The 20,954-nt window shown below is 41.4% G+C and overlaps 1 protein-coding gene across 1 annotated transcript in view; it reads right to left on the minus strand.

Moving 5' to 3' along the window:
• LOC124720199 overlaps positions 1 to 20,954 on the minus strand; it is a 1,401,865-nt gene that overhangs the window by 1,113,208 nt on the left and 267,703 nt on the right. The window contains exon 4 of the mRNA XM_047245522.1: positions 10,646 to 10,821. Coding sequence (XP_047101478.1) covers positions 10,646 to 10,821 — 176 coding nt within the window. The remainder of the gene's footprint in view (positions 1 to 10,645; positions 10,822 to 20,954) is intronic.

Below are 20,954 nucleotides of genomic sequence, written 5' to 3' on the forward strand. Positions count from 1 at the left end.
TCAATTCCGATTGCCAGCCCCATTAGGTACACGGTCACAATAATTAATATTTATTTGGGCTGCTATCAGATCCGATCGGGTCGAGAAATATAAATCGGAGGTGTTACATATTGAAGTAGCAGAAAGGAGTGTTATACTTGTACAGCACCCCGGGTAGCATCACGCCACGTCCCATTGTACGGCCGTCCTCTCACGGGACGTGGAAGCGACCGTGGACGAGAACCTGATGACGTCGCAGCGTGGAATCTTCCTCCACACCGCGGACCTTGTGATACACTGTCTCTCATCCTAGAATTTTTCCTCGCGGAGAACAACGCGACCCATCAGATGTGACGTCCTTTTACGTCAGAAGTAAGGCACACAAGCCGCCGTAGTGTGTGACGTTAAAAATCTTATTTCCTGGTTTGTTTCTCGGAGAGTACGTCGTGCGAATATAACCCGTTTAAAAGCATCACCAAATTGAGACTCTGTCGAATACGCGTCGTTTTGGCTGCAATTTGTTGCAATAGCGACAGTAAACTACGTATCGGTAGGTGGTGGTTGTTGCTGCTGCTTTTAGTCCTGAGACTGGTTTGATGCGGCTCTCCATGCTACCCTATCCTGTGCAAGCTGCTTCATCTCCCAGTACCTACTGCAACCTACATCCTTATGAATCTGCTTAGTGTATTCATCTCTTGGTCTCCCACTACGATTTTTACCCTCCAATACTAAATTGGTGATCCCTTGATGCCTCTGAACATGACCTACCAACTGATCCCTTCTTCTAGTCAAGTTGTGCCACAGACTCCTCTTCTCCCCAATCCAATTCAATACCTCCTCATTAGTTACGTGATCTACCCACCTAATATTCAGCATTCTTCTGTAGCACCACATTTCGAAAGCTTCTATTCTCTTCTTGTCCAAACTATTTATCGTCCACGTTTCACTTCCATACATGGCTACACTCCATACAAATACTTTCAGAAACGACATCCAGACGCTTAAATCGCTACTGGATGTTAAATTTCTTCACAAACGTTTTCCTTGGCAATGCCAGTCTACACTTTATATCCTCTCTACTTCGACCATCATCAGTTATTTTGCTCCCCATAGAGCAAAACTCTTACTACTTTGAGCGTCTCATTTCCTGATCTAATTCCCTCAGCATCGCCCGCTTTAGTTAGACTACATTCCGCTATCCTCGTTTTGCTTTTATTTGTGTTAATCTCATATGCTCCTTTCAAGACACTGTCCATTCCATTCAACTGCTCTTCCACGTCCTTTGCTGTCTCTGACAGAATTACAATGTCATCGGCGAACCTCAAAGGTTTTATTTGTTCTCCATGGATTTTTATTCCTACTCCAATTTTTTCTTTTGCTTGCTTTACTGCTTGCTCAATATACTGATTGAGTAACATTGGGGTTAGGCTACAACCCTGTCTCACTCCCTTCCCAACCACTGCTTCCCTTTCATGCCCCTCGACTCTTATAACCGCCATCTGGTTTCTGTAAAAATTGTAAATAGCCTTTCGCTCCCTGTATTTTACCCCTGCCACCTTCAGAATTCCGAAGGGAGTATTCCAGTCAACACTGTCAAAATCTTTTTTAAGTCTACAAATACTATAAATGTAGGTTTGCCTTTCCTTAACCCATCTTCTACGCAAGTCGTAGGGTCACTATTGTCTCACGTGTTCCAACATTTCTACGGAATCCAAACTGGTCTTCCCCAAGGTCGGCTTCAAACAGTTTTTCCATTCGTCTGTAAACAATTCGTATTAGTGTTTTGCAACCCCGACTAATCGAGCTGATAGTTCAGTAATTTTCGCATCTGTCGACACCTGCACATTGGTAGGTGAAGGCTTCCAAGTCTGTGGCATCACCAGAGCAACAGCAATCACGTGACTAGAGCTTGATATGTAATGTTTTTTATGCTTCAATTACATAAAAATAACATTTTGTTAAGACATTGACCGTAAATGCTATTTACATGTTATAATCGATCATAATAACAAACTGGACCATATTTTTAACACAGGGAAATAGCCAATTCTGCTGCAGCCTAGGAAGCACGGTAACCCGTAACGGACGGCTCAAGGACACACAAAGCGGACTAGCTATGGCAGAAAGGGTATTCCTGCCCAAGAGGCGTCTACGGGTATCAAATACCGCTGTAAATTTGAAGCATAAATTTCTTACAATCTACGTTTGCAGAACGGCATTGGTGTTATAACTTGTGTGCTACGGAAGTATACCGTTTCAGTGTTACGGCACAATGACTGTCAAAAGCGCCTATTTCTGCTACACTTTGCATATTAAATACCAAATAATTACATCTGTAGATACAGTCTTTGCACAGTTCCTACCAGGTACGGAGGGCCAGGAGCTATGTTAAAGAGTCGTGAGCTACAGAACTGTGAAGGTACAGACAGAACGTCTGCGTCCACCTGCTTCAGCGTTTTTTTTTAGTTTTTCTTTTATCCATGTCGTTTATGATAAGTAACTACCTTAGCGTCCGCTACTTCGCTCGCCTTGACTGTATGGTCTGCTCGGATTTTTTGTTAATTTCCTTTAACCGATGCTGTTGGCAAACTGGAGCACCTTCTAAGCTTTTCTCGTTAGTTGAGTCTACAGAAGCATCGTCTTTTCCGAAAGTACTTCTGACCAAAAAGCGCTTCCGGTAGCTGGTGTTGGAGGTGTTTGTAGATCATGCCTTTTGAGATCTTGAGCTGCCATTTCCATAGAAACTTCCATCCTGTAAGACATATCTCTCTAAGTCCACTAGAAATTTTCACACATTTAGCTTTAAAAAGGTTTCAATATAACGAAATATTTTCATTTTTATTCCTTATTTCACTGCCTTAAGGGTTTTTATCAAGAAGTCTGGAACACATTTTTTACATCTAACTGTGGAGTCACATCTGTTTTCATGGATGTCCGTTTAAAAAATATTGTATTAGTACTTCGATAATGATTTACTTTCGAAAAAATGTCACCCGATATTTTACACCCTTAGTAGTTGAATTTCCCAAAATATTGAACTATGTGTATCTTTTGTTTCTGACCGAGGAACCAAATACCAATTTTCGCCAGTCTGCCTCCAAAATTGCATTAATGGCGACGTATTTTCAAAAAAAAAAATAAGTTTCATCCCTTTAAAGGTGGAATTTTCGAAAATCACTTCTTAAACTACGCCTACAGTGTACCCATGTATGGACCATGTGTAGTTTATACCTGTATGGAAGTGAAAGAGGAAACAAGTTGAACAGAATGGACAGTGTCTTGAAAGGTGGCTCTAAGATCAACATCAACAAAAGCAAAACGTGGATAATGGAATGTAGTCTAATTAAATTAGGTGATTCTGAGGAATAGGTTTGTTTATAAATAAATAAATCTTCTGCTACCAGTCACGATTTTCTTTATTTTACTATTTGCACGACGCGTTTCGAGAAATAATTCCCATTTTCAAGTGCGTTTTTATGATGTGTGTTAAGCCATTTCTTTTGATGTTGTCAGTGTGTGTGAGTCTGCTTCATTTTGTTGACTTTTACTGTAATACATAAGAAACGCGATTTTTTAGTTGGGTGTCAATATTTTCTGTGAGGTTAGTGGCTAAAGTTTGAGAACAATTTGTACTTACAATTTTCTAATGGTCCATTTGTGTAGAGTGTCACACACACTTAACATCACACACAACTTGTACATTTTACACATCGAAAATATCTGATATAAACAAAACAGTTACAAAGATCTTCTTATAGGTAGTTCACAGAGATAACATTATAGGTCTTCCACAGATTATGATATGCTTTTGTACAGAGGTTAATTTATCTTTACAATTTGGCTCATGAATTACTTATACTGATTTTACATTTGTGCTTATTTCTATGTTTTACTATTTTTATTTAAGTATATTATCAAAACATCTGAAGAAATTCACTGATTCATTTTCAAGTTTTTCATTTAATATTTTATCTTCATATTTTCTATAATGTGAATATATCTCCAGTTCTTCAAGCAAATCCATTTTATGTCCTTTATCTAGTCGGTGGAGTGCTTTGACATTTTGCTCTATTTTTCCAAATGGGTGTCCTGTATTATGTATGTGTGTTGCTATTGCTGATGTAGCGTGTTTGTTGTGGGTGTATGCTCTAATGTGCTCTGTGTACCTGGTGTTGATATTTCGGCCTGTTTGTCCTATGTAGAACTTGGAGCATTCCTGGCATGTTACCTTGTATATTCCAGAGTCTGAATATGGATCATGATTACACTTTATATTATGTATTAGTTTTTGGTGTAGTTTATTGGATGTAGAAAACCCAATTTTTACTCTGTGATTTTTGAAAATATTTGCAATCTTCTGTGATACATTGCCTATGTATGGAATGCTAGATATATATATTTGTTTTTCTCTTTTTCTTCTGTGGTGCAGTTTGTACCTGGGTTTCTCTTCATTTTGTCTAAGATTGTGTCAACCATGGAAGCATTGTAACCATTGGCAACTGCAATCTTCTTCACTGTGTTTATTTCTTGTTGCATATTTTCTTGGTTCAATGGTATTTTTGTTGCCCTATGCAGCATTGACCTGTAAGCTGCCTGTTTATGAATATTTGGGTGACATGAGGTTGCAGGGATTGTGGTGTCAGTCATTGTGTTTTTCCTATAAATTTTGAATGTGCATGTGTTGTTGTGTCTTGTAACATTTAGGTCCAGAAAGTTGATACTTTTATTTTGCTCATGTTCCACTGTAAATTTGATTTTCTCATTTAGATTATTGAAATGATTAAGAATGTCTGTGATGTCTTTGGTATCTCCTTTCACTAACAGTAGTGTGTCATCTACATATCTCCTATAAAATTCTATTTTCTTTAGGCAGGGTTCTTGGCTGTCAAATAATTTTTGTTCTAAGTGATTTAAGTATATGTCAGCTATGGTACCGGATATACATGATCCCATTGCTAGGCCATCTGGTTGCTTATAAATGTTGTCATTAAAGGTAAAGTAGTTGTAACTTAGGGTTAGCTGAAGGAGTTCCATAAATTCTACAATCTCTGTGTATGAAAGTTTCTTGTGTTGCATAAGGTTCTTTTGTATTACTGTTAGAGCTTCTTGTATGGGTATGTTTGAATAAAGGTTGGTGATGTCAAGTGATATAAACTGTGCATCTTGGGGGAGCTTTCTGGTTCTTAGTTCTTTGGCTAGAATCATGCTGTTTTTTATGGCATATGTTGTTTCATATGTATAATTTTTCACCAGTATGTTATTCAGTTTTTGAGACAGTTTGTGTGCTGGGCTGTTTATAGAGTTGACCACAGGACGTATCGGGTATCCATTTTTGTGTATTTTTGGTTGTGCTCTTAGGCGTGGTGCTTTTGGATTCATACATGTAAGGTATTTCTTTTCATTTTCTGTCAACAGGAAATGTGTGTTCTTTAATTGTTCCTTAATTTTACTTTGGAATTGTTTTGTTGGGTCTTTTTCAATGTGCTGAATGTTATTAGCAGCAAAAAATTCATTTGTTTTGTCTATGTATTCTTTTTCTTTCATCACAACTATTGTATTACTTTTGTCTGACTTTACAACTATGGATTGGTTGTTTTCCAGTTTATTGTTTATAGATTTTAAAGTTTTTGTATCATTTATTGTATATTTAGATCTAAACTTATCTTTATTCATTTCTTTCTCAAGAAGCTTGCTTACTTTGTGTCCTATTGCTGCTTTTGTATTTGAATTTAATTTTGCAGCATCTGCTGCACTTTTAGTTGCAGCTATAACCTGTTTCAGTGTATGGTTGTTGAGGTTAGGTTCTACGTTGTATTTTAGTCCTTTTTGGAGTAGATCGTTTTCTCTTTGGTTGAACTTTATGTCAGTGTTGTTTACCACTCTACTGTAAAATGTGTGTTTGTTTTTGTCAGTTATCTCAAGGTTGGATCTCTTGTCTTGTTTGGATGTCAAGGTCTGTAGTTTCTTGTTATGTGTGTTGCAAATCGTCAAGTACTCTTTGTCGACTACTTCCTGGATATGCCTGCAAATTCTGTCATAAACTGTAGGTTCCATGTTGTTTGCTGCTTCTATCTGCATGTTGAGTAGCTTTCTGTTTAGTAAGTCCTTTTTCTTATGTAACTGCCTTATTTCGGTTTTCAGCCAGAGTTTTTCTGCTTTATGTTTTATAAGTTTTGCTATGTTGCTGCTAGAACATATTTTCACTTTTATATATTTCGGAATTATGCCTAGTTGTTGACAGTGCTTGTTGAATCTTATGTGTGCAACTGTTTTTAGTACTTTCATTTTGAGGTTTTTGTATTTATATATAGCTTTCATTGCCTGGCTTGGCACTAATAATCTGATTTGATCCATTATAAATGGTTTTTGAAAGCCTGCGACTGTAGATACAATAGGTTTGTTTATAAATAAATAAATCTTCTGCTACCAGTCACGATTTTCTTTATTTTACTATTTGCACGACGCGTTTCGAGAAATAATTCCCATTTTCAAGTGCGTTTTTATGATGTGTGTTAAGCCATTTCTTTTGATGTTGTCAGTGTGTGTGAGTCTGCTTCATTTTGTTGACTTTTACTGTAATACATAAGAAACGCGATTTTTTAGTTGGGTGTCAATATTTTCTGTGAGGTTAGTGGCTAAAGTTTGAGAACAATTTGTACTTACAATTTTCTAATGGTCCATTTGTGTAGAGAGTCACACACACTTAACATCACACACAACTTGTACATTTTACACATCGAAAATATCTGATATAAACAAAACAGTTACAAAGATCTTCTTATAGGTAGTTCACAGAGATAACATTATAGGTCTTCCACAGATTATGATATGCTTTTGTACAGAGGTTAATTTATCTTTACAATTTGGCTCATGAATTACTTATACTGATTTTACATTTGTACCTCACAGAAAATATTGACACCCAACTAAAAAATCGCGTTTCTTATGTATTACAGTAAAAGTCAACAAAATGAAGCAGACACACACACACTGACAACATCAAAAGAAATGGCTTAACACACATCATAAAAACGCACTTGAAAATGGGAATTATTTCTCGAAACGCGTCGTGCAAATAGTAAAATAAAAAAAATCGTGACTGGTAGCAGAAGATTTATTTATTTATAAACAAACCTATTGTATCTACAGTCGCAGGCTTTCAAAAACCATTTATAATGGATCAAATCAGATGCTGAGGAAATTAAGATTACGAAATGAGACACTTGAAGCAGTAAATTAGTTTTGCTATTTGAGCAGTAACTTAACTGATAATGGTCAAAGTAGAGAGGATATAAAATGTAGATTGCCTATGCGAAGTACAAGAAGAGAATAGAAACTTTTGAAATGATGTGCTACAGAAGAATGCTTAACATAAGATGGGTACATACGTAACTGATGAGGTGGTACTGAATAGAATTGGAGAGGAGAAGAATTTGTGGTACAGCTCGCGACGGGGCAGTGAAGAAGCGCGGTTGAAGCGTTCTCACGTATGTGCATATACAACTGTTTGTTAAGAAATGTTATTGCAAATTTTGGCTCTCACGTAAGTTTCAGGGGTTGATTACAACACTTCGTGCATTACTATACTGTTCCACAACCGCGCATTAGTTATAGTCTTTGAATTACTTATTCACTCAGACTTGAGTTCAGTTTATGCTAGGGAACAAAAATTAGGCGATTATTATAGCAAAAGCATTTTTTCACGACACAGTTCAATCAGTATTTATTGGCGTTGTCCTTTTCTTTCACACAGTGAAATTAGCACTGGTGAGACGGTTTACAGTTTTACTTTTAATAATAATTTCACTCCGAGCCCCCAATAGCAGTAATGTAGGCTGCTATAAACGAAAATTACTCAATTCGAACAGGACCACAAGTCCCACTGTCCTCTTTGTTCTAGCAATTTTGGCGCGAAATCACAGTTCGCCCCATGTTCACTTACGCCCATGTATACTTCGTAAATCGTACTCTCACGAACAATCGTAGCACTTGCAGTTCACCAAATATATGCTTGCACACTTTCACTACTAAACAATACTCTTTGTCGAAATAAATCTGCGCGAGAAAGAATTCTCAAACGACCACATGGGCCAGCCTTAAGAGGGCTCGCTCGCCACCCACCCTCCAAAACGACTGACCCATGGCCAAGACGTCCGCTCGCTTATATAGGCTCGGACGTCAACCCCCCTGGTTATTTAAATACCAATCTCAGCAGTTAAGGTTACAAACTTTGATACATACATCCCTCGACATAAATAAATACACCATCGGAACCGCGCTAAAAAGTACATCTCATCCATTATCTTACATTAATTTCTAGGACTGTTCTATCGCCCGTAAACCAAGTTTTAGTATAATTAATTAATTAATTAATTATAGGCGATAAATGTTAATAATACTTAGCAAACAAAAACTATTGCAGCTTAAGGGTATAGTATAACTTGTTCAAAATACATGCGATGCCGCCCAAAATATTATATAGTGCCGTTCTTTACGTCATGAATTTTCTGTTGAATTTTGTAAACAATTTTCCCTCAAACTTTGTTTTTTGCTCTTTACTGGCTTAATTATTTATGAATCTTAACATCGGCACTCGATCCGCTATGACGAAACGTTTTTAATGAGAGCTCGCTCATCCCTGTAAGTTGTTATTTACTATTTTTATTAATCTTTCAGTATTCGTGATATTGACCGATTTTGAGGTTGCTATAACTTTTGCGTCTAGTGACTAGAAATGAAGATAGATCTTTCAGAAGGTTCATATTGCTGACGAAAATCCACTGCCGCGTCGCTCTTGACCGCGAGTTACACAGTTTTTCGCGTAATGCGCGAAAAACCAAACAATGCCGCAAGCTGGAGGCGACGTCGCCGCCCTGCGGCGGAGACCATCCCACCGACCGTTGCGAATCTCGCGCCATACGTGACCTGTTCATCTAGAAACGGGGGTTTGTACCGTCACAAGCTTGACTGGAAGAAGGGATCATCTGATAGCACATGTTCTGAGCCATCAGGGGATCACGGATTTAGTACTGAACGACAGCGTGGAAGGGCAGAATCGTAAAGGGAGACGAGGAGATGAACAGACTAATCTGATTCAGAAGGATGTAGGCTGCAGTAGTTACACTGAGATGGAAAGGCTTGAACGGGGTAGATTAGCATCGAAAGCTGCATCAAACTTATCTCTGGACTGAAGACCGTAATAATAATAACAACAACAACAACAACAACAACAACATAGTGTAAGATCAGCACCCTCTCCAAATTTCGTGTTTCTATCCATACCCGTTTGAGCTGAGTCAATCAGGACCTTGCCTCTCATATTGTTGTTGTTGTGGTGGTCTTCAGTCCTGAGACTGGTTTGATGCAGCTGTCCATGCTACTCTATCCTGTGAAAGCCTCTTCATCTCCCAGTACCCACTGCAGCCTACATCCTCCTCAATCTGCTTAGTGTATTCATCGCCTCTCATATACAGAGATGTATTTGCTGCAATTCTTGTTGCATAGGCCGGGTACTGGATTGTTTCCGTAGTGGCCAGCAATCTTAACAGGACTGCCGGGATGTCAGGAAGTGAACACAAGGAACACACTAATATTTTGCGAGTATGGAACTTTCTCTACAACACACACACACACACACACACACACACACACACACACACACACACACGTCTGGGTTTTTGACTGGCTCATTTTTGTATCTTGACAATAAGTATGTTTTTAGTGATGGTCAGCAGCTTCGAAAAAAATTTCCTCTTCTGTACAAAATGAAATTACAAAACGAATTTCCATTTCGAAGTTTTTGCGATGCACTACGACATTTCGGAGTATTAGCAGTCAATGCAACATGGAGAACATGGATATTAAGCACGCGCAAATTAACGTCCGACATTATACCTTAAGTATACTCAACTTAAAACCGGAAAATTGTGAAAATTGAACTCAGTTAATTAACAACATTTACTGGTATGTATCCCAGATGATTTAAAAACACTGTAGTGCTCCTCTGCCAGCAATTCGCTGTTCAAGTCATCAACGGGTCCAGAAGATTGTTCCTGATATTCTCCGCCTTTTTTTCCACAGTCGATAACATGTCAGCACCAGCTATTTTACACATGTCCATTTTCGTACAGGAACTGTGCCGTCTGCGAGCCATATGAAGCCGACAAATGCCAATGGAGAGTGCGGAATCACGTTATCCATCTCGTCCAGAGCGCCGCATCTCGCGATATCCAGCGTAACGTCAGCGTAACGTCAGCGTAACGTCAGCGTAACGTCAGCGTAACGTCAGCGTAACGTCAGCGTAACGTCAGCGTAACGTCAGCGTAACGTCAGCGTAACGTCAGCGTAACGTCAGCGTAACGTCAGCGTAACGTCAGCGTAACGTCAGCGTAACGTCAGCGTAACGCTCTGCAGAGACACTTTACGCGACGCATACTGCATCTTAAGTTTAGTCGCAAAGCTTTACTGGTGGACTCAGACTAATGTGCTCCAATGTAAAATCTCTACTACAATGAACTTAATACGGAAGACAGAATGAAAATTCAATTGCCACTGTCTTTTTTTTGCGGCGTAACGCGTGGACCAGAGTTTTAGCCTAAGCGAGCAGCGGCGGCGGCGGCAGCAGCAACAACAACAAGTGGTGTTCCCCAGTCGGTTCTGCACTCACCGGTCTGCGACGCGACGACGCGGATGCGACGCTCTCGTCCCGCATCACCCACACGTCCGTGTCGGAGTCGATGGTCGAGCTGGACGAGAACTGCGACCGCATCTCGACCAGCGAGGTGTCGACGAAGCGCTTGTCCAGGTGCGGCGAGGCCAGCGGTGAGGGACGCACCGAGGAGCCTGCCGGCAACACGAGTCCCAGCTGTAGCACTAGCACTAGTAAACAATAACACTAACACTATTTCAAGTTTCGGCTGCCAGTGACTTTTTATTTTATGCTTGATCTAACATAATGCAACGCGTTTCGAACATGGTTTGTTCATTTTCAAGCGTTTGTACGTACGTACATACATACATAGACAAATGTTACTTAAAAATAAATAGATTAATCTAGAACACTGCCATCTCGTGTTGGTGTGTATAACATCGAAGCAATTTCTGCAATGCCATTCAGTGAAGAACTATAATGTGCAATAGTGTAATGTCAATCAACAGCTCCGCCATTACACCAGTGATGCAAGCCAATCAGCAAGAAGATGTAACTGCAGTGATATACATAGTCAACAACAAAGAAGAAAACCAGCAGACGACATCACTGACTTCGACTTCTAGATATACACTGCCCCCCTCCTTCCCCCCCCCCCCCCCCCCCAAATGCCACACCAGCACCTATAGTAAAAAACAAAGTGTTCTAGATTAATCTAGTTTAAAACTGTTTATTTTTAAGTAACATTTCTCGATGTATGTATGTATGTATGTATGTATGTATGTATGTACAAACGCTTGAAAATGAACAAAACATGTTCGAAACGCGTTGCATTATGTTAGAGTAAGCATAAAATAAAAAGCAAGTGCCAGCAGAAACTTGAAAAATACTTTTCCCCACACAGTCACAGTTACAAACATAGCCATTATGGCTGAAAATTACGGTAACATCAACAAGATTAAGGAAAGACAAACACGTTTCTAGCATTTGTAAACTTAGAGAGTATTCCAGTGAATAGTATCAAAAGGTTTCTCTTTCAAATTATAAAGGCGGCAGGGGTGTAATACAGGGAGCGAAAGGCTATTTACAATCTGTACAGAAACCAGATGGCAGTTATAAGAGTCAAGCGACATGAAAGGGAAGCAGTGGTTGGGAAGGGAGTGAGACAGGGTTGTTGTCTATCCCCAATGTTATTCTATCTGTATACTGAGCAAGCAATGAAGGAAACAAAAGAAAAATTCGGAGTAGGTATTAAAATCCATGGAGAAGAAATAAAAACTTTGAGGTTCGCCGATGACATTGTAATTCTGTCAGAGACAGCAAAGGACTTGGAAGAGCAGTTGAACGGAATGGACAGTGTCTTGAAAGGAGGATATAAGATGAACATCAACAAAAGCAAAACGAGGATAATGGAATGTAGTCGAATTAAATCGGGTGATGCTGAGGGAATTAGGTTAGGAAATGAGACGCTTAAAGTAGTAAAGGAGTTTTGCTATTCGGGGAGCAAAATAACTGATGATGGTCGAAGTAGGGAGAATATAAAATGTAGACTGGCAATGACAAGTAAAGCGTTTCTGAAGAAGGGAAATTTCTTTCAAGTGTCAGGAAGTCGTTTCTGAAAGTATTTGTATGGAGTGTAGCCATGTACAGATGTGAAACATGGATGATAAACAGTTTGGACAAGAAGAGAATAGAAGCTTTCGAAATGTGGTGCTACAGAAGAATGCTGAGGATAAGGTGGGTAGATCACGTAACTAATGAGGAGGTATTGAATAGGATTGGGGAGAAGAGAAGTTTGTGGCACAACTTGACCAGAAGAAGGGATCGGTTGGTAGGACATGTTCTGCGGCATCGAGGGATCACAAATTTAGCATTGGAGGGCAGCGTGGAGGGTAAAAATCGTAGGGGGAGACCAAGAGATGAATACACTAAGCAGATTCAGAAGGATGTAGGTTGCGGTAGGTACTGGGAGATGAAGAAGCTTGCACAGGATAGAGTAGCATGGAGAGCTGCATCAAACCAGTCTCAGGACTGAAGACCACAACAACAATAGCCAGTGCGGGGGTTTGTAAAGCCCCATCTGGCGCGTCCCCAGATGGCTGATGCTCGGTAGATATGCTGGGAAGGTGCGAAATAAAATAGCACCGGCGGACCAAAATGAGAGCCAGAATGGATAACGCGCAAGCGGCAGTATGGTCGGCGTCTGTTCACTAGGAGGTGCGGCTCTAAACGTGCCCCACCAAGTCACAGTCCCTGGTTCCACGCAACTAGCAAAGCCAGACAACTGATGACAAGCAAAATTGACTCGTAAAAGTAATGACGAAACTACCCCAGGTGGACAATCCACGCACTGCACAGTGGCAACCGAGCAATCGCATTCTGGGGAGCTTGCACTTTTAAGAGACTGCATGTCTGAGTTGCTCTCATTAACTTCCACGAGAAACACACACGTGTATGGGCACTTTCAATATTCAGACAGTTCAAGCAGGAAAATTACACAATGTAACAACAGAACTCAAGAAGCAGAAAATCCAGTTTCGGAGGCAACAGATTAAAATAATCACACCATCTTCAAAAATCGAACAAACAAGAAAATTGGCAAAGGAACAACACTATTTGGAGTGTCCTTTACTGTACACATAAAACACACATGTGAAACTCATCAACAATCGACTTATGACCCTAAGAATCAAACACACAAACACTATACCTTTATTAATGCACATGCACCAACAAATTATGGTGATAAAAAATCCTCAAAAACACTAACACTGTGGGAAGAACGTGAAACAGAGGTGGCCAAAATTCTAAAAGATGTCAAAATTCTACTCGGTGACTTTAATGCACAAATTGTGCAGAGAACACAGATACAATAAGACAATACGAAGCCATCCAGTACACAAATTTACCAATAGAAATGGCACACAACTCATTGAATTATGCCAACAAAAGAACCTAAAAACTACGTCAACCTCACTTCGGAAGCGTCCCAAAAAAGTAAAAAACATGGCGACCACCCATCCATCATTTTGAAGATTATCACATTGATCATGTTCCAATATCTTACGACTACCAAAAAGAAATTCACATGTGCAAGTACGCTGAGGTGCAAATATAGTTTCGGATCGTTATTTAACCGGAATAAAAACTGGAATGACACCCAAGAGAAAATTCAAATGAAAAACACCGCTGATTCGAAAATTTGATCTACACAAAATCAAGGACTGAAAAGAAACCCTGAAAAATGGGGAGAGCAACACGCAGAAGACTTCAAACTAAAATCTCCAACAAAAGATCTCATCCCTCTTCACGAAAAACGGAAACACCCTTGCTGGATTCAAGAACGCGGGAACGCACCAGAAGGAAGAAGAAAGGTATTTCAAAATTGTAATTCCAACAAATCAGAAGAAACACAGAAGAAATTTTTCAAAATGTGCAAACAGACTTCCAGGACCGTATGCCAACTCCAACGAAAATATTTCAGTGAGCAACTGCAGTCAATCGAAGAAAACTTCGAAAACCACAATACACACGATTTCTGTAAGAGCTTATCAAACGAGATCTAAGGGTACTAGCCACAAAACCTTTGCTTTCGAAAACAAGTGGCTAAATTGGCCCTGACAAATACATAAAATTGCCAAGTTCTAGCCACGTATTTTTCACAGCTTTTGAACTGTCCGGAACCCAAAGAGAGATTCCCGAAAGTGCAGCCAGCAATCTCACCACAGAACTCGTCATCAACAGAAGAAGAAATTTATGCACACATCAAGGAACTTACTACTCTTAAGGCATCAGGGGAGGACGGAATTGTAGCAGAACTCTTGAAGAATTTGGGCCCAAATTCACTCAAACAAATTACTCGAATAATCCAAAGCAACTGGTCAACTGAAAAATCCCGGATGACTGGAAGATTCCACTACATAAAGGTAATAAATCAGGTGTGAACAACTATAGGGGAATCTGTCTATTACCAGTCACCCAAAAAATTGTATCAGCTCGTGTCTTGAATAGAAAACAACAGCAATTAGATCCTTAAACAGTGCAATATCAAGCAGAATTCAAACCGACTAGATCATGTCCAGAGGAAATTTTCAACCTAAAAAGCATACTCAAAATGCGATCCCTCAGACAAAAACCTGTAGTATGCACGTCTGTAGATTTCAAAAATGCGTAGTATTAGATAGACACGCCCTCACTATTGCAGATTTTAGAAGCGAGAGGATTAGACCGCAAAATACGACAAATCATATAAAAACAGGAACTGGGACGAAAACTGAAGTAAAACTTATGGGGCAGATCTCAGAACCCTTTGCCATTCGAACAGGTGTGAGACAAGGTGATCAACATTCTCCTGTTCTGTTCAACGTAGTTATAGACAAAGTTACTGGGAGAAGGAGAATTCAAGACGGGGAGAAAAATCAAGAAATGTGCGGTTTGGAAGACAGTCTAGCTGGGCGTTGCCGTAAACAACCTCTACATACCGTATCTTGCATTTGCGGACAACCTGGCGATACGAACAGACGACGAACAGACTGCAGTCACACAGCTGTAACTACTCAAAAAAGTGCAGAAAAAGTAGGTTTACACATTTCATTTGAGAAAACTGAATTCTTCTGTTCAGAAACAAATTCCAAGCTTAAAAACAAAATACGGTAAAATTAACAAGGTCCCACACATTAAATACCTTTGAGAATTCATCGAACCGACAGGCACTGAAAAATATCACTAAGCAACATTGATTGCATCCAAAGAAAGTAAAAAGAATTTGGCTTAACGCAAAATCTCTACAAGAAAAAAATCAATGTCAAGAGGGGAAAAAATTAGACATTCCAATACTGTCATAAAACCAGCAAACGTTTACGCAAGTGGAACACTAACCCTTAACAGAAAACAACAAGTTGAAGACATCGAACAAGAAGAAAGATCATCCGGAAAAATCTGGAATGAAATTTTCACTCTGCAGCGGAGTGTGCGTTGTTTTAAATTTGCTGGCAGATTGAAACTGTGTGCCGGACCGAGACTCGAACTCGGGACCTTTGCCTTTCGCGGGCAAGTGCTCTACCAACTGAGCTACCCAAGCACGACTCACGCCCGGTACTCACAGCTTTACTTCTGCCAGTACCTCGTCTCCTACCTTCCAAACTTTACAGAAGCTCTCCTGCGAACCTTGCAGAACTAGCACTCCTGAAAGAAAGGATATAGGATATCCTTGCCTGCGAAAGGCAAAGGTCCCGAGTTCGAGTCTCTGTCCGGCACAGTTTTAAGCTTCCGGGAAGTTTCAGGAAAATTCTAGGAGGAAGACATACACAAGACGGTTATAGACTACAATGAATTAAAATAACAGAAGTTTTCAAACATCGAAACTGATATAAGGAAAAGACGAGTGAAACTCTTTGGTCATCTCAGCCGACTACCAGAAAATCGGTTGACGAAGAGAATAACAGATTATGTAACCTCACTGAAGAACTCTTAACGTTAGCTAGATGAAATTCGAAAGCGCCTAAATAATGCAAAACAAAACCAGCCGACATTCTACAATGAGACATTTTTATATACAGAGTAGACAAATGGGAAGGCCGGCCGCTGTGGCCGAGCGGTTCTAGGCGGTTCAGTCCGGAATCACGCGCCTGCTACGGTCGCAGTTTCGAATCCTGCCTCGGGCATGGATGTGTGTGTTGTCCTTTGGTTAGTTAGGTTTAAGTAGTTCTAAGTTCTAGGGGACTGATTATCTCAGATGTTAGGTCGCATACGGGTTAGAGCCATTTGAACAAATGGGCAGTTGTATCAGAGCAACCAAAAGAAACACAGTAGAGATCGAAGCGGTCGGATGAGCGTAAACAAGCGTTTCGGGAAGAAATGGAAACCTATTGGAAGAAGAAAAATTCTGCAACTGATTGATTTATTTGCTTAACGTCTTCCATTTCTGGAGAGAATTCGCCAACAACAATAACAATCTCCATACGTGAAAGGCAATGTCCCGTCTGACCGAGTCCTCATCTTCCGGTAGAAACTGCTAGGGGCAGAAACTTGAAATTTGGTGATGGTGTTGGACTTACACCGTAGGTGTCGCTTAAGAACGCAGTTTTCGAAATTCCACCCATAAGTAGTCGAGAAATAGGGAATGAAGCTTTTTGAAAAATATATCGCTATCAAGCCAATTTTGAACGTAAGATAATTGATATTCGGTTTCTCGGTCAGAAATAAAAAAAAAGTATGTGTCCAAGCATTTTTGGAAAGTCAACCGCTAATGGGGTGAAATAATGCGTGAAAGTATTTAAAAAACGAATCATCGAAGAACTATTAAAGCTACATCTATAAAAACGTGTGTTTCATTTCTTAGCTAGAAATAGAAAATACGAGCTCCTGGAGATTTAACTACTAAGGGGTAAAACACGTCAACGCCCTTGAGGCAGTGCTAACACCGGCTCCCGTCATACCACCGAAGTTAAGCGCTGTCGGGCTGGGCTAGCACACGGATGGGTGACCATCCGGTCTGCCGGGCGCTGTTGGCGAGCGGGCTGCACTCAGCCCTTGTGAGGAGCTACTCGGCTGAGAAGTAGCGGCTCCCGTCTCGTAAACTGACGTACGGCCGGGAGAGCGGTGTGCTGGCCACGTGCCCCTCCATATCGGCATCCAGTGACGCCTGTGGGGTGGGGGATGACACGGCGGCCGGTCGGTACCGTTGGACCTTCCAAGGCCTGTTCGGACGGAGTTTTAAGGGGTAAAACATGGCACGAAAGCTTTTTTGAGAGCCACTTATTGAAATACTACTAAAGCAATTTGGAAGCTGCAGCTGTGGAAATTTCCATTTGATTTCTGGTTGGAAATTAAAAAAAAAAGGAATGCATTTCTGTGACTTTGGAAACTCTGACAGGGTAAAATAGGGGATGAACATTTTTATGAAAATATTTGTTCTTTCATCAGATGCGTTACATCGCCATCACTTTGAAACCATCTGTGGCAGCATTAACGCAGGTGGAGAAGACCCACAGTTACGTCGAACTGGCCGTACAGCCGACCGACCCTTGGACCACATTCTGTCTGCAGAGGTCAGCTCTGGTCACGGCCCTAGCCAGCCACCCAGGTCATCTAACCTGTGACGAGCCCTGAAGTCTAAGGCACATCACAACAACCGTCACAATCTTCTTCAACAGCGGCAGAACATTTCGGATGAGGTTGTAGCAATTCCGCCTTCAACTACTTGCTGACCAGGGCCCAGAAGTGCAGAGAGCTGAGTGGTGGCCACTTGCAACGTCTCCTACACTCATCTCAGTACTGTACTTCCTTTCCTCAGCTGTGTGTGTGTGTGTGTGTGTGTGTGTGTGTGTGTGTGTGTGTGTGTGTTTTTGCACCCTGCAACTGTGTTCTGAGGGCCACTACTATTTGCTCTCCCAGTACGTCTTTGTGGACGAAATTTTGTATACAAATATCAGCGCTTCAACTCAAAATACAGGATTACCCAAGACATGGGAAACCACCTACCAGAATCTGTTTTTGGTCAGAAGTACATTCGCAGAAGACCACAACTTCATCGAGGCACTGTCGGTCCAGTTTGTCCAACTCCTCGACGGCGATTCGGCGTAGATCCCTCAGAGTGGTTGGTGGGTCACGTCGTCCATAAACAGCCCTTTCCAATCTATCCCAGGCATGTTCGATAGGGATTCATGTATGGATATCATGCTGGCCACTCTAGATGAGCGATGTCGTTATCCTGAAGAAAGTCATTCACAACACGTGCTCGATGGAGTCGCGAATTTTCGTCCATGAAGAGGAATGCCTCGCCAATATGCTGGCAATATGGTTGCACTACCAGCCGGAGGACGGCATTCACGTATCGTACAGCCGTTACGGCGCCTTCCGTGACCACCAGCGGCGTACGTCGGCCCCACATAATGCCGCCCCGAAACAGCAGGGAACCTCCACCTTGCTGCACTCGCTGGACAGTGTGTCTAAGGCGTTCAGCCTGACCGGATTGCCTCCAGACACGTCTCCGACGATTGTCTGGTTGAAGGCATACGCGACACTCACCGGTGAAGAGAACGTGATGCCAATCCTGAGCGGTCCATTCGGCATGTTGTTGGGCCCATCTGTACCGCGCTGCATGGTGTCGTGGTTGCTAAGATGGACCTCGCCGTGGACGTCGGGAGTGGAGTTGCGCATCGTGCAGCCTATTGCGCACAGTTTGAGTCGTAACACGACGTCCTGTGGCTGCACGAAAAACATTATTCAACATGGTGGCGTTGCTGTCAGGGCTCCTCCGAGCCACAATCCGTAGGTAGCGGTCATCCACTGCAGTAGTAGCTCTCGGGCGGCCTGAGCGAGGCATGTCATCGACAGTTCCTGTCTCTCTGTATCTCCTCGTTGTCCGAACAACATCGCTTTGGTTCACTCCGAGACGCTTGGACACTTCCCTTGTTGAGAGCCCTTCCTGGCACAAAGTAACCGCGGTATTGACCGTCTAGGCACGGTTGAACAACAGACAACACGAGCCGTGTACCTCCTTCCTGGTGGAATGACTGGAACTGATCGGCTGTCGGACCCCCTCCGTCTAATAGGCGCTGCTCTCGCATGGTTGTTTACGTCTTTGGCGGGCGAGGTTAGTGACACAGTCAGTTCTTCACTTCTGGGAACCGAAGTGATGCAAAACTTTTTTTGGTTCCCAATTTTCGGAAAATTGTTTGAAGTAGTTGTCCTGAAATTTTAGTAGAACATACTTTTACTTCGACAACGTGAAGGAGTCTCACTACTTTTTGAGCTTTTGTAACGTCCAATCTTTCTCCTTTTCTCAAGCAAGTTGATGTGGTACAAAGTAAGAAATCCGGGTGGCGGTGTGAATGGAATCACAAGGTATTCGATGTGTGGAAACACCAGACCAGTTGCATTAAGAAACAATATTTAACTCAACTAGTGGGCTATTTCTTCACGTCGACGTTCTTCAAAAAGAGTTGTTGAAAATTAACAAATATGTAAATGACAAAATTGCTCTCTGTGGTGGGCGGAGACATGTGAGGGGAAATGCCGACGTAATCGGCTCCCCGTTTTTTTGTTTTGTTTTGGTTTGAGGTGAAAAAAAAAAACAACTGGGGTTATACGTGCTCAAGTCAAAACTTTAGAACACCAAGACAGAGAGGTGTTAAAAAAAACGAGTACACGTCAGTCCCAAGTGACAGAAGGCAGCTAAAAACAGGGTCGTGAAGAAAGGGCTAAGCAAGACATCAAACACAAACGGAGGTACAAAATTAAACATTTAATGGCATTTGTGATACTCCTTTGGATCGGCGCTCGGTGCTACCAACAGGAAATGCAACGTTTAACTTCACCACGCAATTTTCACACTATCCCTGATAGTTTGCTGCCGTGTGCAGAAATGGAAGAAAGAAGAAAAAAGAAAAAAGAAAAGCGAAGTCGACATGAAATGTTCCGGACAAATCCAATGTGTGACGAGAATCGAATGACGAACCTAACTGACACTTTTCATTGTGGCACTTACAAGGGAACCTCCCCATCGCATGCCCCTCAGATTTAGTTATAAGTTGGCACAGTGGATAGGCCTTGAAAAACTGAACACACATCAGTTAAGAAAACAGGAAGTTGTGTGGAACTATGAAAAAAATAAGCAAAATATACAAACTGAGTAGTCCATGCGCAAGATAGGCAACATCAAGGATAGTTTGTACCCAGCAGCGCCGTGGTCCCGTGGTTAGCGTGAGCAGCTGCGGACCGACACGTCCTTGGTTCAAGTCCTCCCTCCAGTGAAAACTTTAATTTTTTTTTCAGTTTATTTGACAACCACTTATGTTTTCATCACTTTTTTAGGAGTGATCATCACATCCACAAGAAAACCTAAATCGGGCAAGGCAGAAGAATCTTTTTACGCATTCGCCAAGTGTACAAGTTAGGTGGGTCGACAACATATTCCTGTCATGTGACGCACATGCCGTCAACAGTATCGTATAGAATATATCAGACGTGTTTTCCTGTGGAGGAATCTGTTGACCTATGACCTTGCGATCAAATGTTTTCGGTTCCCATTGGAGAGGCACGTCCTTTCGTCTACTAATCGCACGGTTTTGCGGTGCGGTCGCAGAACACGGACACTAAACTTATTACAGTGAACAGAGACGTCAATGAACGGACAGATCATAACTTTGCGGAAATAAAAAAGTAAACTTTTCACACGAGGGAAGACTTGAACCAAGGACCTTTCGTTCCGCAGCTGCTCAAGCTAACCACGGGACCTCGGCGCTCCGAAGCCCACACTATCCATGATGTTGCCTATCTTGCGCAAGGACTACTCAGTTTGTATATTTTGCTTTTTTTTTTTTTT

Source organism: Schistocerca piceifrons, chromosome 11 (assembly GCF_021461385.2).
Source record: "Schistocerca piceifrons isolate TAMUIC-IGC-003096 chromosome 11, iqSchPice1.1, whole genome shotgun sequence".
In the NCBI taxonomy this organism is placed as follows: Eukaryota; Metazoa; Arthropoda; class Insecta; order Orthoptera; family Acrididae; genus Schistocerca; species Schistocerca piceifrons.